Here is a 16647-nt window from a genome sequence, read left to right on the forward strand (position 1 = left end):
TCCACTGTCCTGTGTTTTTGTTACAAGCTTCACACAAAGTCTACATGAAGGTGACAAGAAGGAAAATGACATCCTAAACATTTTTTCAGTTGCTTCTGGCCATTTATATGAACGTTTTCTGCGGTAAGTGACTGTTTTCTAATATTTTCAGAAAGTTATACATTTACACAGTTCAGAATTCAACAAAATGAAGGTGTGAACTACAAAAAGGGAAAGAACTTTTTTCTATTACTCCCTTGACACTTAGCTTCCTTTCAGACCAGAGCCAATAGTAGTATTTGTATGTCCTGCCAAAGGCCTGTAAGGGACAAATACATTGTTATTGTACGTTCTTTTTACCTAAAAATTACCAAGGTATACACAGCTGTGCATCTTGCTCTTTTATGTGTAATTTTTTAAAACTACATTTAAATTTCATTAGTTTGGTTTGATTTAGAATGGTTTTCTTTAAGGTTAGAAAATACACTGTATGTAACAAGATAATAAATAAGGTGGAAAATGTGTTCAGTAAATGTTCCTTTCCCCCATGAAGGAATATCATACTCAAAGAGAAGGAAATCAGTAGGGAGGGAGATAGTATTCAGAATTCAAGGGATATTTTTAAGAGTTTAAGTGGAAGGATCACAAAGAATGCCTCAGAACTATTTCAGTGATGGGACTGGTGCTTTGTTGTTGTTGTTGTTTTGTTTTTTAGCTTTACATATCAACCACAGTCCCCCCTCCCAACCCTCTCCCACTCCCTCTGCTCCCACCACCACCCCACCCCTTTTCCACTCCTCCAAAAGTTGGTAAGGCCTCCTGGTACATTCAATTGAGGCAGGAGCAAGCCCCTCCCCCCAGCATCAAGACTGAGCCAGGTTTCCCACCATAGGTCATGGGCACCAAAAAGCCAGCTCATGCACCAGGGATGGATTCTGATCCTACTGCCAGGGGCCCCTCAAACAGACCAAGCTGCACAACTGTCTCCCACATGCAGAGGGCATAGTTCAGTCCCATGTAGGCTCTACAGCTGTCAGTCTAGAATTCATGAGTTCCCACAAGCTTGGTTCAGTTGTCTCTGTAGATTTCCCTATCATCTTGAGTGAGGTAACCCAGGTTCAGAAAGACAAACACGGTATGTACTAACTCATAAGTGGATACTAAATGTAAAGGAAAGGATAACCAGACTACAACCCCCAACTCCAGAGAAGCTAGGTAACAAGAAGGACCCTAAGAGGGATGCATGGATCACCCTGGGAAGGGGAAATAGATGAGATCTCCTGGGGTAAATTGGGGTGGTAGAGGGGAGGGGATAGGGAATGAGAACATGAGGGAACGGGATGGTCGAGCTGGAACAGGGACAGAGTGGGAGAGCAAGGAAAGAGATACCATGATAGAGGGAGCCGTTATGGGGTTATGGAGAAACCTGGTGCTAGGGAAATTCCCAAGAAGCCACAAGGACGACTCTAGATTAGACTACTAGCAATAGTGGAGAGGGCGCTTGAACTGGCCTACCTGGTAATCAGATTGGTGAATACCTGTGGGAGCCCGTTTTCAGGTTCCTCATGGCTTTACCCAGCAGGTCCGCATAGAGGATGATTAGGGCCACGGGCCTGAGTGCAGGTGTCTGAAATGGTCTGCACTTGGCTGTGCTGGGGGAAGAGGTCTTTTGCTCCACCCCTTGGCATCTCTATAAAAACCCTGGGCCAGAGACAGTCGGGGCCTGTTGGAAAAGGTTTCAGGCCCTCTCGAGGCTATCCTTTATTTTCTGTTTATCTCCGCAATCTAAATCCTTCTATCTAATATTTCCTATGCTCGCACTCAAGAAAAATCTGGGGAGCTGTGGGGTTGGTGGGTAAATGCTCCACAAATACCCTAACTGTCATCATAGAGCCTTCATCCAGTAACTGATGGAAGCAGGTGCAGAGATCCACAACCAAGCACCAGGCCAAGCTTCGGGAGTCCAGTTGAAGAGAGGGAGGAGGGATTGATTATATGAGCAAGGGGGTACTGGTGCTTTTAAAGCATACTTTCAGGGTACTTGCATCTCCTTTACTGAGAGGCCTAGACTAAGGCAATCCTGTGGTGGATTTTTGGGGGTACACAGGTCATTCATCTTTGTGGGTTCTGAAGGCCTTATATTTATTGCACAGTAACAGAGCCAGAATTAGACACTAGTTCAGCAACAGGACCACTTAACACTAGCTACTTAATACTGTTTTTACATCCTTACACATTTCATATCTTAACAGCCTTAATGTTTGAAAATATTTCAGTTTGATTCTACATAAATTCATAATGGAAAACTTAATTCATACTTTTTGATATTGAAAAGCCTTTGACAAAATAGGATGTCATTTTGTACTTGGTTTCCTGTTCTTTTACATAGGATTATGATGCTTTCTGTTCTTCGGAACACCAAAACACCAGTGAAGTTCTGGTTTCTGAAGAATTACCTCTCGCCAACATTTAAAGTAAGCATATTGCTATTTTACAGTGTGGTTAAAGTTTGATATGAAATTCTTTGCTGTCATTGTAAGCTCTTAAAACATTCCTTTTTTCAAAGTCAGCCTTTTAAAATGTATATTTACCCAAATTACAACTTTGAATTTAAAATTATATTCACTATTCTTAACTAGTTTATAAAAATTCTGTGTAATTTTTATTTAAAGAGGAATTTAAAGAAAAGAATATCAGGAGGGTGAGCCCTTAAGTAAACTCAAAACCAGAATAATTAATAGTTTTTTATAATTAAAATTTGATGAAAATATGTAAATTTTTTCAATTAAGAGAACTTGATTCTGTCACATTATTCATAAAGATTGAAACCTTAGTAATATCAAGAAAATAGGAAATGACCTTAGAGTTCAAAGTTCCTGCCTCCAGGTTCCGGTCCTGAACTCGTGCCCTGCTTCCCTCACTGATGAACAATGACTGGGACGTGTGAGATGAAATGAGCCCTTTCCTCTCCAGGGTGCTCTGGTTGTGGTGATCACAGAAGCAGAAAGCAAGAACACTGCCTTTCAATCTATGCCTTTCTCTGTGGGAACACTTTGCCACAGAGACTCAAAGTAGAGAGCTCTTTCTGTCTCCGTGATGTGCTGATTGCTGGGGGGGGTGGGTGCACTCAGGACAATTGTGCTGCTCAGGACAGTTGTCCTCAGCAGCATATGGTGACCAGCATCAGTTACTATTGCTCTGCCTCGCCTTCCTGCTGCACAGTGTATCCAGGTTCTCTGTATTCTCAGTAGGAAAATAGACTTCAGAGCACTTACACAGCAGCAGCTCAGTGGAGGCATCTTTTCCTAAAGCAAAAGTAATAATAAAAAGAGAAACAAAGAATGGCTAACGATGCTTTTGTTCCTTAGTATTTCCAAGCATTGCTTTCCAGTATTATTTGGTAATTCTTCATAATCTCGTTGGAAAGAAAACAAAGATACTTTGTTGTTGGAGCCCACTAGGTTTCCTAGTGGCTGTACCCAGCAGGACTGCATAAGAGGTTGATTGGACCACAGGCCTGGGTACCAAGTGACAGTAATTAGCAAAAGGGAGGTCTTTTGCTCCACCCTTGCCATTGTTATAAATTGCCTTTTGTAATAAAGCTCTGGGCCAGTGGGTAAGGATTCAGGCCCTCCCGAGTCTATCCTGTGTTTTCTTTCTGTTTCTCTCTACTTAACTCTCTAACTAAGTCTCTTATCCCTCAGTCCTCAAGAGTTCCTGGGGTAAATAAGTGTGGGGGCTGGTCTCCTACACTTTGTGGTGGTTCAAATAAGAATGGCCCCCATAGCCTCATGTGTTTGAATACTTGGTCCCCAGTTGGTGGAACTGTTTGGGAAGGATTAGAAGGTGTGTCATGGGCCCACCTGAAGCTTTGAGGCTTCAGCAGCCTCCCATCGTCCCCATTGTGCTTTTTCCCTTCCTGTTTGTGGTTGGATGTGATCTTTCAGCTGCTCCGCTACTGTGCCTGCCTTCTGCTATCATGGGCTCTAACCCTATGAAAGCACAAACCCAATCAAATGTTTTCAAATCCAGCCTATATTGTTTGCTCCCAGGGTCTGTGGAAGAGTCTACCAACCGAGGATTCTAATCTGAGGGACATTCAATGAATCTAAACACACTGAGTTCGTTAGTCCATTCACTTTATTCTTCTATGGCGATTCTATCCACAGTTTCTTTTCTGCTCTCTTACTTAGCTCCTCTCGGTCCCTCCTGCTCTCAGTCCCTTCTGCTGTTCTCTCATCTCTGTCTAGTTCTTTCCATCTCCGTCCTCATCTTTGTTCTTCTCCATCAATCCTCCCAGTGCTCTCAGAGAACCAGTATATATACCCACACAGTAATTCTTTGGCAAAGCAATACGAAGCTTGAAGTTTTCAGGGTCACAGAGAGAGGTGATAAGGACCCACACATTAAAGCAATTGTCAGCTTCCAATTATAACCCAAAAGGGGAGTGACTAAAGGGGAGTTCTCTGGTAAAACTGATCAACTAAAAGCTAAGATCAATTAGGGAATGTATGTGCTCAAACTATAATCTAGAAATGGCTAGGTAGAATGTTAGGGGTCAGAAAGTCACAAGAAAGTAAACTGTCTTTGGTGCCGCTTTTCCCGCTCATCCCAGCTGCAGCTGCTTTCTGATAGGGAGGGGGACATATGCTAGGTGGCTAAGCAACCTATGTCAGAGTGTGTAGCATTTGGTTAGTAAAAATACTTTCCCTCAGAGTAATTGCTGAGGAGAAAATCTAGGAATAGCACCTGGCTGAGGAGGAATAAAAACTTGATTTGCACAAGAAAGAAGCTTGGCATCTGTCACCTCCTGGCCTTGTAGGCAATCTCCTTGGGTTAGTGGGAAGCAACTGCCTTAACTCAGTAAATAACAAATGGCTATAACTTCATCCCAGGAATGTGAGCAGTAAATCTCTTAAATTAGGGTCTTGTGTAAATAACCCGGGGTGAAGGTAAGGGGTTGAAGATTTAATTGTTAGTGGTTCTTTTCTCTATCTGTGAGTGAGATGAGCTAATGTTTATCTATGTGCAGTTTTGTCCTTGGAAAAAGGTATCTTTGCTGAAACCCTTTTATCTGGAGAATGGCCCTGGCCAGATATATGTTAATAAAAAATAAACACAGCTGGGGACAGTTGTCCAATCACCCCAAATGTATAGGGAAAGTTGTGCCCAAGATTGAGATGCAATCGTGAGATTACATGTACATATAACATGGAGATGCACGGTAAATGGGGAGAATCATAGCTGTTATTACACAAGAAGTTTACAAGAGACAGCCAGTTCATTCCAAAGGCAGGAATTCCATAACGCCTTGCGTGACGGTTTCCTCTAACAGAACCCTTAGTTCTGATAGGTTGCCCTCTGAACTCCAGTTGTCACTAGACAACTGTATACTGTATACTCTCATGGGCTTTTGCTACTACCGGCTCTCAATATGGTATTCTGCTGCTGAAAATAAAAAGTAACTAAGATACACCTGTAACACAGATATTAAAGACCACACCTTTACATAAGTTTAGTCATAGACAAAACTACACAACTCATAAAAGCTATTTTGCTCACAGCTTATTACCACAAAAAGATACAAATGCAGTCAGCAAAAGACAAGGAGCAGGAGATTCGATGCAGGAGAAGACAGATGTGGAGTTTCCAGGTGTCTTTTCCTAGACAACACTTGCCCCTCCTAACGGCAGGGGAGCTCTTACTAGAGCACCACATTTAAGAATATTCACCTATGGTTTGGTACCCGGCATTTTTATTAGCATCAGCTGTGTAGCCCCAGCTGCCGCCAGCCTGCCTATCGGAGCTAAATTTCTACCTCCACCAGAGTTAGACTCATTACTGTGGCTCAAAATGCTCACCGTAAACCACACTATCAGCATAGACTAGCTAGTATGACTCAGAGTCTCCTGAGAAACAAGTGCATTCTTATCAGGAAGAACCTTCCAGGAGCGGAGGTTACCTCATAAGGGCCATGGCAGGCGTTACACTTTTCATTAGATATAACCCAAACTTTCTAGCACAGGCATTGGATAGAACAGCTGATTATGAACAGCTGAGGTTGAAACCCAAGCACTCCAACCTCGGGCCGTCCCACCACCCTTGTGGAATGGCCTGTCTCCCCCATCAGCATTCTTGTGCTCCTTTGGCAATAGCAAACACAAACTGAAATAAACAGGCAATGATAGACAAAATCTTAAACTATTTTGTTATTACTTCTTAAACATATTATCCTACTAGGCAAATACTGCATGGGCGTGGGAAGTATATAAACCAAGATGATATGATGTAAACATTGTCTTAACAGATTATATTTACTAAGTAGACAAATAGTTCTCTGTATGGATAAAAAAAACCTGCAGCACTTAATGGCCAAAAGTATATTGTCCAAAAGTAATACCCTGCAAAAGTAGTGTTTTCCTTTCTGATTTGCTTTTTCTCTTAGTTTCTTCTTTGTAAGATACTTTAGTGCAAATAACAAAAACACAGAAAAGTGCACAGCCATAAGCAGGTAGCTTTGGTGCATTTCACATCAAAACACCTGGGTCTTCAGTCGCCAGATCCCACCCTCCAACCTGGAGAGCCACTGCTCTAGCTCCTCCAGTGTGGCTGTGATACAACCCCTGACCAAGTCGTCTTACATATGGCATGTGTCTGAGCTTGCAGTTCTAGAGGATTGAGAGTCTGTTGTTTTGGGAAAGCGTGGTGGCAAGCAGTAGACATAGTAACCATAGCAGGAAGCTGAGGTCTCACATCTCGAACCACAGCATAAGCGGAGAGAACAGATCTGAAATGACCCGCCCACTTCCAGTGACATACTTCCTCCAACAAAAACACTTCTTCTAAACCTCCCAAGCAGCACCAAGCATTCAATTGCCTGAGGCTGTAGGGTCATCTCATTGAAACCACCACAGCTACTGCACTTCCCGCACTGGCATGCTAAAGCTCTCGAGTCTTAGTTACACTGCTTCCCATATTGAATAGGAAGCTAGTTCACCATCTGCCGCTTCACTCTCCTTAGCTTTTGTCTTTCTCCATAGCTCTAACTTGTAGAGTTAACAATTTCACTTACTGTTCTACCCATCCTCTCTAAACTGTAAGCTTCAAGGGAGCGTGATTCGGATGGTATGGAGGGGTCTCGCTGTTCACTAAAACATTCATAGGATATAGCAGTGTTGTGTGGATATTTTTAATATATATTATTGAAAATTGAATTTTTTAATTTCTCTTCATGCTTTATATGAAAATAATGACTCCAAGAAGCTGTTAAAGCCATAATTTCAGCATTTTAATGAAGATAAAATGGATCCTCATAAAATGAGGGGGAAAATTATCCTTTAATTTCTAGTATTTTTTTTTTTTTTTTTTTTTTGGTTTTTCGAGACAGGGTTTCTCTGTGTAGCTTTGCGCCTTTCCTGGAGCTCACTTGGTAGCCCAGGCTGGCCTCGAACTCACATAGATCCGCCTGGCTCTGCCTCCCGAGTGCTGGGATTAAAGGCGTGCGCCACCAACGCCCGGCTCTAGTATTTTTTAGAAACAAGTAAATGATTAAACATTTGCTCAGCACCTGGTTACAGACAAGAGTTGAATGAGGAAAGGAAATTTTAACTTCTCTGGATCCCCTCTCCCTGCTTTTTACACTTTCCATTCAGTTTTTTTTATCTTAGATAAAACTGAAATAAGTGTGTTTCTACTACTAGATTCAACAGAGACTCAGTCACAGTCACAACAGACAATGTTACCCTCACAACAGACCATACCTAAGACTGTATACAGCCCCATAACCCATAAATTATCAGGGAGCTGAAAGATTCCAAAAAGCCTAGTGACCTTGGGAATGTCATAGCATCACATATCACTCCAGTGTTTGTGGTGATCCTGGTATAAACATACTTACTTTGTGTCATACTGAAGTGTAGCTCATACAGTAACCGGTAAAGTGATAACACTATATAATGACAATAAGCAACAGTTACCAGTTTATCAGTTTAACACATTTTATTGTATTTAAAAGATTATGTAGATATGTTTTTATGTACTTGAGTGTTTCTATGCATGTATGTATGTCTACCACATGCATGCAGTGCCCGTGAAAGTCAGAAGAAGGTATCAGATCCCCCTGATCTGAAGCTGTGCACGGTTGTGAACTGCCACATGGGTGATGAGAATTGAACCTGGGTTCTCTGCAAGAGCAACAAGTGCTCTTAACTGCTGAGCCCTCTCTCCTATCATTATTTTTAGATGTACTTCTATTTCTTGAACTTTTATAGAGCTGTGCTAATATTGGGCTTCTCATTTTTAAGAAAAAGCTTAAAAAGGGAAAAAAAATAAACTTCTTTAAAAAATCCTTATAAAATAAAAATCCAAAGAAAGAAAATATTTTTGAGACAGCCAGCGAAGCCTAGACTAATCCTGAATTCACCATCATTACCCCTCAGGAAACATGTATACAGCTGCACAATGTGTTTGTTTAAGCTGTTACCAGGAGAGATCAGAAGTTTAATAATTTTAAAGTATAAAAATGAAAAAAGTTACATGAAGCCAATAAAATAAATAGTAAACATATTTTTAGAAACTGAATGTAGCTTAAATCTAGTGTTTACAAACTCCACAGTCACATCCTAGAGCTTCAGAATCCCTTGTTACTCGCTGGTTCCCAGAGCCACTGCGGTTGTGCAGAAGGGCCTTCACAGGTGTGCCTTGTGTGTTTGTGTATGTGCGTGCCATATTTTGTACCTTGTCTCCACTTGGATGTACAAATGCTTACTGTTGTGATTAAATTGCATACAGTAGTAACATGCTGTATAAGCCTCTAGCCTATGAGCAGTAGACGTTGCTACCTAAGTTTTGTGTCATTCTATGATGTCTGCACATTGACATAACCATTTAATCATACATTCCTTAGAAAATAACCATGTTGTTAAGGGATCCATGGCTCTATTGATAATTCTGCCTGAAGGTGCTAAATCAACTCTCAGATTATCTAATACTCAGATCTGTTTTTTAATACTTGAATGACCATCAGTATCAAATATGAGTATCATTTATCAATTCCCAAGGCACTTTGTGCTTCTGCTCACCGTACTTTTGTATCTCCCTCACTAGCCATTGTATGTCGACATATCCATAAGTGTGGTTATGGGCTTTTCTTTATAGATGCTTAGTCAATAAGCATTTAAATTAAAACGTACATGTATTTTAACAACAGTAATTATGTAGTTACATGTAATTATACCTTCATATTTGTCAGCAGTTTTATATTCTTCATTAATAGATAGTGTAAATCCATTTCTGATGAGATAATCAACTTAAGGGGAGGAAAGCATTGTTTGGGCCCAAGTTTTGGAGGTGTTCTGTCTGTGTTCACTTGGTCCTGTTGCTTTGGCACTAGTGGTGACAATTATACATCCTAGTGTGAGCACATGGTAAAGGAAGCCAGTTCACCTCATGTTGTTTAGAAGAGAAGCCAGGGTCCCAGCATCCCCTTCAAGGGTACCCCACCCCGTCACCTAACTTCCTTTCCAGTAGGTCCCGTCTCCTGAGAGTTCTGCCGCCTCCAGGTTGTGCTGCAGGCTAAGACTGTAAGAGACGCTTGGACAGTAACGTAAGAATGAGTTGTTAAAGTGGTGTTTAGGCATTTTCCAATCAGTTTATAATAACTTTACGGTAAACTTCTTCTGAAATGTATTGTTTGATTTTGTTATGTATTTAGGAGGTGATTCCTCACATGGCTAAGGAATATGGATTCCAATATGAACTTGTCCAATATAAGTGGCCCCGTTGGCTTCATCAACAGACTGAAAAGCAAAGAATCATTTGGGGTTACAAAATTCTTTTCCTTGACGTCCTTTTTCCACTAGCAGTGGACAAAATTATATTTGTTGACGCTGACCAGGTAATAAGAATAATCATTTTTAGTAATAAAGTGTGGTTTTTGACTGCAACTGAATGTGAACGTAAGGATTCATGTTGCTCACTTTTTGTCACCATTGTTTCATAAACATAAAGACATGACTGTAATATATTCATGAAGTACCTTAAGTTTAAAAGCCACCTGTCAGAACATGGGCAGACTTGAAAGTATGGCAAGAAACACTGTTTGCTTAGAACATGACAACTTCTATCTAAAACAGCCGTTTTTTCAAATTTGGCAGGTAAAAGTAAGGCATGCCCCTGTTAGTCATTGTAAAATAGTTGTGTGGATTTGTGTGGAGATGAGCTGCGTGTCTTTCTACCTGGCTCGCTCTTCTTGCTGGAACCTTGGTGGTTGCACACAATCCTCTCTCGTTGCCGCACGCCCAGCAGCTTTGCTTTCCACGGAAACGGTTAAGTCTCCATGTCTGCTCTTACAGGCTCGAGATTTAGCTAAACAAAATTAAAAGGCCACCTCAACTTCAGAATTTGTATATATAAAAGTTACGGCTTTTTCCTTTACCTCGTTTCAGTACCTTTATAATCATTAATCATGAAAAAGTATTTGAAAAATGTACAGAATTTCTAGTAGCACTGATACTATGTTTAAATGTATATAAACTAAATGCATAAGATAGAATGTACATATTGAGGACAAAGGGTATATTTTCACGTTTTATGCTAGAATTTGCTCACTCTCACTGAGTGTGGTGATGTTTGTTTGTAAGTATGCACTTGGAAGACAGAGGCAGGAGGTGATGAGTTCACAGCCAGCCTGCAGCGCATATGAGCAGGAGAGAAGGACTGACTTACTCTCTCTCCTATGCTGTTATTTTGTTCCAAGTTAACTTCAGCTATTATAATAAAAACTTTAAGGCAGGAAAAGCAAGTGTGGTGATAAGTAAGCACTGCCAAATATATTAACTTAATACAATTCTTTCTTGGGCCAGAGAAATGTCTCAGCAGGTCAGAGCTCTTGCCATGCACAAGCCTAGCATGACCTGTTCAATCTCTGGAACCCATGGAAAAGTGGAAGGAGGGAACAAAGCCCATAGTTGTCCTCTGACCTCCATGCTCAGGCCAAGGCATATATGCCCAACTGTGTGTGTGTGTGTGTGTGCGCGCACGCGCGCGCGCACACACACACGCATACGCATGCATTTCAAAGAGTTTTTAAAGCATAAGATTCTTTCCCTCCCCTCAACATTTACATTTGTATTCTTTGAGCAAGCTTAAGGGAGACAATGAAAAGTAAAACACAGGGCTGGAGAGAGGAGGGCTCAGTGGTTGGAGGGACTTTGCTGCTCTTGCAGAGGACTCTAGTTTATTTCTAGTATTTACAGGTTGACTCACAACAATCTACAACTCCAGTTCCTGAGGACCCAGTGCCCCATGCTGGCCTCTACAGGCACTACACAGATATAACATTAATCACACTTCTACCTTTTAAAAAAAGAAAAAGGAAGGAAGGAAGAAAAAGAAAAGTTAAAGCATATTAACATTGTCATTTAAGCTACTTTTTTTGGTTTTTTGAGACAGGGTTTCTCTGCATAACAGCCCTGGCTGTACTGGATCTCGCTCTGTAGACCAGGCTGACCTCAAATTCATAAAGATCTGCCTGCCTCTGCCTCCTGAGTGCTGGGGTTAAAGGTGTATGCCACCATGCCTGGCCCTTAAGCTACTTTTCAAATTAAGACTTTTTCTTGAGTCTGGAGAAATGACACGGTAGTTAAGAGTATTGGCTGCTCTTCCAGAGGTCCTGAGTTCAATTCCCAGCAACCACATGGTGGCTCACAATCATTTATAATGGGATCTGATACTCTGTTTTGGCGTTCAGGCGTACATACAGATAGAGCACTCATATGCATAAAATAGATAAATTTTTTAAAAGAAATTATTTTTCTTTATGATTCTAATTAACATTTTCCAGTATTAATTCATACATTGAGGAACTAAAAGCTATGTGCTTTTGTAATAGTTAATCCCTTCCCAAAATGTGTGTTATATAAACTAGTTCACTTATAAATGATATTTCTAGGTGTCTCACTGATAAGACCACAATTATATAGATAAAGAATATAAAGTTTATGTTTCTTTTAATCTGTGAGAACAAGAAAAAATGAACATTTAGTAAATTCATGTCATATGACAATGATATGAGGAAATGCACCTTTCTATATATATACAATAAGGTAGTAATTTGAAATTTACATTGAAAGAACTTATAATATTTTATAATCTAATACAGAGACACTGTTTTCATTACTTAGATTGTGAGACATGACCTAAAAGAGCTTCGAGATTTTGATCTGGGTGGAGCTCCTTATGGATATACTCCATTCTGTGATAGCCGCACTGAAATGGATGGATATCGTTTCTGGAAAACTGGATATTGGGCATCACATCTTATGAAAAGGAAATACCACATCAGGTAAAACAGTGCATGTTCTTCTGTTTCATGACTGACTATTGTATTCATTTGCAATTATAACTGATTATGCACCATCTGTGAAAGTCCCTGTTGTGTGTGGACTTGAATACATGAGCTCGTAGAGTTTTCTCTCAGTCTCAGTATCCCCTGGTTTATAGCTATGGAAACTGAGGCAATAAGCATTTAGGTGACTTGTTTGGGCCTTCCTTTCCTAGGACTTGGTTGAACCAAGAGTTAAAACCAAATGTTACAGTTCAGGAGCATGCACCTGTCTGCTGCAAGATGTCAGTTTTCTTTGTCAATAACAAAGTGCAGACACTGACTCCTAACAGTCTGTAGGGCTATGAGTTTCATGAAAACTTGGAAAGGTTTGAGATGACCTGAAATATATATATATATATATATATATATGTTCTGCCACTGTTATAGCAACCTCAAACTCTTCGGAATTACCAGACCATTGATCTCAAATTAAGAAAGAAATATTTGTAAGGTTCTAAGGTGTCTGTCCTGCTTTGCTTTCTGTTGTTACAGTAAACACCATGACCAAAAATTACTTGAGGAGGAAAAGGTTTATTTCATTTGGTGCAGGAATGCAAGGCAGGAACCTAGAGACATAACTGAAGCAGGGACCAGTGGATAAACACTGATTCCTAGCTTGCTCTACATAGCTGCTCGGTTTCTTGCTTATATACCCCAAAACCACAGGGATCTGGGCCCTCCTACATCGTTAATCAAGAAAGGGCCCCACAGGTGTGCCTACAGGCTAATCTGGTGGAGGCATTTTCTCTAATGTTCCCTCTTCCCAAGGACTCTAGCTTGTGTCAAGTTAGAGCAACGCTAACCAGCCCAGCCTCTACAGGTACCATTGCTATGCAGTCACTGGGGACCAGCCCAGCCTCTGCAGGTACCATTGCTATGCAGTCACTGGGGACCAGCCCAGCCTCTGCAGGTACCATTGCTATGCAGTCACTGGGGACCAGCCCAGCCTCTGCAGGTACCATTGCTATACAGTCACTGAGGGACCAGCCCAGCCTCTACAGGTACCATTGCTATGCAGTCACTGGGGACCAGCCCAGCCTCTGCAGGTACCATTGCTATGCAGTCACTGGGGACCAGCCCAGCCTCTGCAGGTACCATTGCTATGCAGTCACTGGGGACCAGCCCAGCCTCTGCAGGTACCATTGCTATGCAGTCACTGGGGACCAGCCCAGCCTCTGCAGGTACCATTGCTATGCAGTCACTGGGGACCAGCCCAGCCTCTACAGGTACCATTGCTATGCAGTCACAAGCACCACAGACCACTAAGGAGTGTTCCTTTTTCAGTGCCTTATATGTGGTGGACCTCAAGAAGTTCAGGAGAATCTCAGCAGGTGATAGGCTTCGGGGCCAGTACCAAGCTCTTAGCCAAGATCCAAATAGTCTTTCAAACCTAGATCAGGTAAGTACTATGACAAATTCAAATGAAGAAATACACATTTTGTATAAACTGTTTCAGTTTCCTTCATACACATAAAATTGTTTCTTTACAGCTTCTTTTTCAAACTTCTGCCCTTTGTGCAAATTCATATATATATATATATATATATATATATATATATATATATATTTCAAGCTCTATTTTTTATTCTGACAGTATTCTCTCTTTCCCATTCCCTAACTTACTCTTCCTTCTCTACAACCTATTTCATTTAGCCATCCTGTTTTACTTCCTTTTTCTGTTTGACATACAGTTCTTTCACAGGCACACCTCCCCCTGCTGTTAGGTCTTTTGTGTGCTGATCTTCAAGAAAAACCCTCTTTATCCCCTGCTCCCTGTAGACACCTGACAGGTACCTCTTTCCTCATATCCCATTAAATGATTCATTATTGCCCCCAAAATATTTCAGATAATTTAAGCAGATGTGAAAGACGGTTCAGCTCATGAGCCTTACTGTTTCTGTTTACTGAAATCACTCATATACATATACATTTGACTGGTATGTTTTGTATACCTCATATGTGCCACATACTCTCCTAAGACCTGAAGCCACAGAAAACAAAGCAAAAGTACTCTTGAGGTCACAATGCTTTTATTCTAGTTACAATATATGTGTATGTGTGTATGATTAATTTTTGGAGAAGAGATAAAATAGGAAAACATTATAGATAGGGTTCAGAATGGTCAATCAAGATTGGGGGGTTTTAGTGTAAAGTAGGTACACATTTCTCTCTAAGAAGGCAGAATTTGAATGGGTTTCATATGGAGGCCAAAAAAAAAAAAAAAAAACCTGCTTATACTGGTATTCCCAATGGTGAAAGTGGGCATTTTGTGTTTGAGGAATGTAAGAAATTTGGTTATTTATAAGGTTGAATACATACCTACTTGCATGTATATGTTACCCATAATCTTGTACATTAATGTTCATAGCTTTATTTTCAACAGACAAAACCTAGAGACAATTTTATATTAGTTATAACACCTTACTGTAAACCTAGTAGGTTAAAAAAAAAAAGGCAGTTTTTGTGAATTGGTCATCTGAAGCAGACAGAGCTAATGCTCTGCTGCACCTCATGGTACCAACTCATTTGGTAAGATAACCTCATTCCCTGGGCTGTGTGCATAAGCGAGTGCTGCAACTCTGGGGGAAAGGTACCCTGACTGCTGGGGGAGTCAGGCCCCACCTGGAGTTGGGGTGCGGTGGGGATGGTCTCCCTGCAGGATATAGCTGTCCTGCTCCTCTCCTGGAGCCGCTGCATCTGAGCTTTGCCCAGCCCCACTGAAGGGGACTTCCCAAGATGTTGCTTCTTTTGCTTCACCCTGCAGAAATGTAGCAATCTCCTCCAGCTCTGGAGAAAAGTTGTTACTCTTTCTGCTCCACCATGCTCTGTCCCCTAAGGGACGAGTCCGCAAGGTTCTTCTGTTCAGCTCCACCTTGCTCTTCGCCCCCCCCCCCCAACATCTCTCTGCAAGGTTTTTTTCTACTCAATCCCCTAAGGGTTGTCTTGGCAGGGTTCTTCTCTGTGCCATTGAATGAAGATCTTCACACCCAAGACTCTTTGGAGGAAGAGATTTATTTGGGAAGGAGGAGTCCAGGAGACTGGCTGCCCCTACCAAGGTGGGAAAGAACAGCCGACAACTGAGCAGGCAGGAGGGTTATATAGGGTTTCTTAGGGGCGGAGTTCCTCCAGGGAGAAGATGTTCTGTCCAGGGATTGGTTAGTTTTTCCTGCTCAGGGATTAGTTAGTTTTGTTGGTCAGGGGCAGAGATGGCCCCGATTTCAGGGCCAAACTGTATTTCTTTCACTGACCTTTCTCAGCTTTTTGGCTCTAATTCTAAAGCCAGGGCATATTTCTTTCACTGGCTCTGATTCTAGGGACAAAGTGTGTTTCTTTGGCACTGGTTTCAGAGTCAGGGCATGTTTCTTTGGTTCTGGGTTTAGGGATAAGGTGTTTCTCTCTCTGGCTTGGGTCCCAGATCTAGTCTGTTTCTTTCACTGGTTCTGGGCTCTAGGTCAGGATGGGTTTCTTTAGCTAGTGCCTTTTCTACCCTACAGTGTGGACTTCTTCAAGAGCCACTGCACAGGATCGCAGGAACTTGAGATCCACAGCTGTGGAACCTGCATGGGACTGGACTGGCCCTCTGCATAGCAAGACAGTTGTGTAGCCTGATCGGCTTGGGGGCCCCTGGCATAGGATCAGAATCCATCCCTGGTGCATGAGCAGGCTTTTGGGAGCCTACTACCTGTGGTGGGACACCTCATTCAGCCTTGAGGCAGGGGGAGGGACTTGGACCTGCCTCTACTAAATGTACCTCCCCATGGGAGGCCTTACCTTTTTGTGGGAGGGATGGGGGGTAGGTTGGGAGGGGGAGGCTGAAGGGGTGGGAGGAGGAAAGAGGGAGATCTCTAATTGGTATGTAAAATGAATAAAAAAGTTTTCTTAATAAATGGAAAAAAGCCAGTGCACTGAAGATTCACTCCCCTGCTGGCTGTGGACTGTAAGCAAGCATTAGTTTTTGCCAGATGACGTAGTCAGTCGGGCATGAGAAAAGTCAGAGAAAGGGAGAATACTAACAAAATTAGTATCACAATCTATTATTATAATTTTTGTTTTGTTTAAACTAGCACTTTTTATTAACATATTAATTTTACATATTAATGTGATCATTGTGATATTACCAAAAAGTCATGCATCATGCACTGATTCAATCCAACTGTCCTTTTCACCTCACATTTTCCCATCCCTTGGCACCCTTCCCAGTCTCCAGTAACCACTCATTAACTTTCAGATTAGTATGTTCTTTAGTTCATGCATATGAGAAAAAGCCTGAGAATTAGTCTTTC

General features: G+C 41.5%; 1 protein-coding gene across 5 annotated transcripts in view; it reads left to right on the top strand.

Moving 5' to 3' along the window:
- Uggt2 (UDP-glucose glycoprotein glucosyltransferase 2) overlaps window positions 1-16647 on the top strand; it is a 128926-nt gene that overhangs the window by 86852 nt on the left and 25427 nt on the right. For 4 of the 5 annotated variants that reach the window (XR_003734424.2, XM_037208320.1, XM_028868215.2 and 1 more), the window contains 5 exons: window positions 28-123; window positions 2369-2453; window positions 9692-9874; window positions 12162-12322; window positions 13649-13763. Coding sequence is in view for 4 of the 5 variants with exons in the window: in XM_037208320.1 (XP_037064215.1) it covers window positions 28-123; window positions 2369-2453; window positions 9692-9874; window positions 12162-12322; window positions 13649-13763 (640 nt within the window). In the remaining variant the exon portion in view is untranslated. The remainder of the gene's footprint in view (window positions 1-27; window positions 124-2368; window positions 2454-9691; window positions 9875-12161; window positions 12323-13648; window positions 13764-16647) is intronic. The other variant, XM_037208321.1, reaches the window with a different exon arrangement.

Source organism: Peromyscus leucopus, chromosome 9 (genome assembly GCF_004664715.2).
Source record: "Peromyscus leucopus breed LL Stock chromosome 9, UCI_PerLeu_2.1, whole genome shotgun sequence".
Classification (NCBI taxonomy): domain Eukaryota; kingdom Metazoa; phylum Chordata; class Mammalia; order Rodentia; family Cricetidae; genus Peromyscus; species Peromyscus leucopus.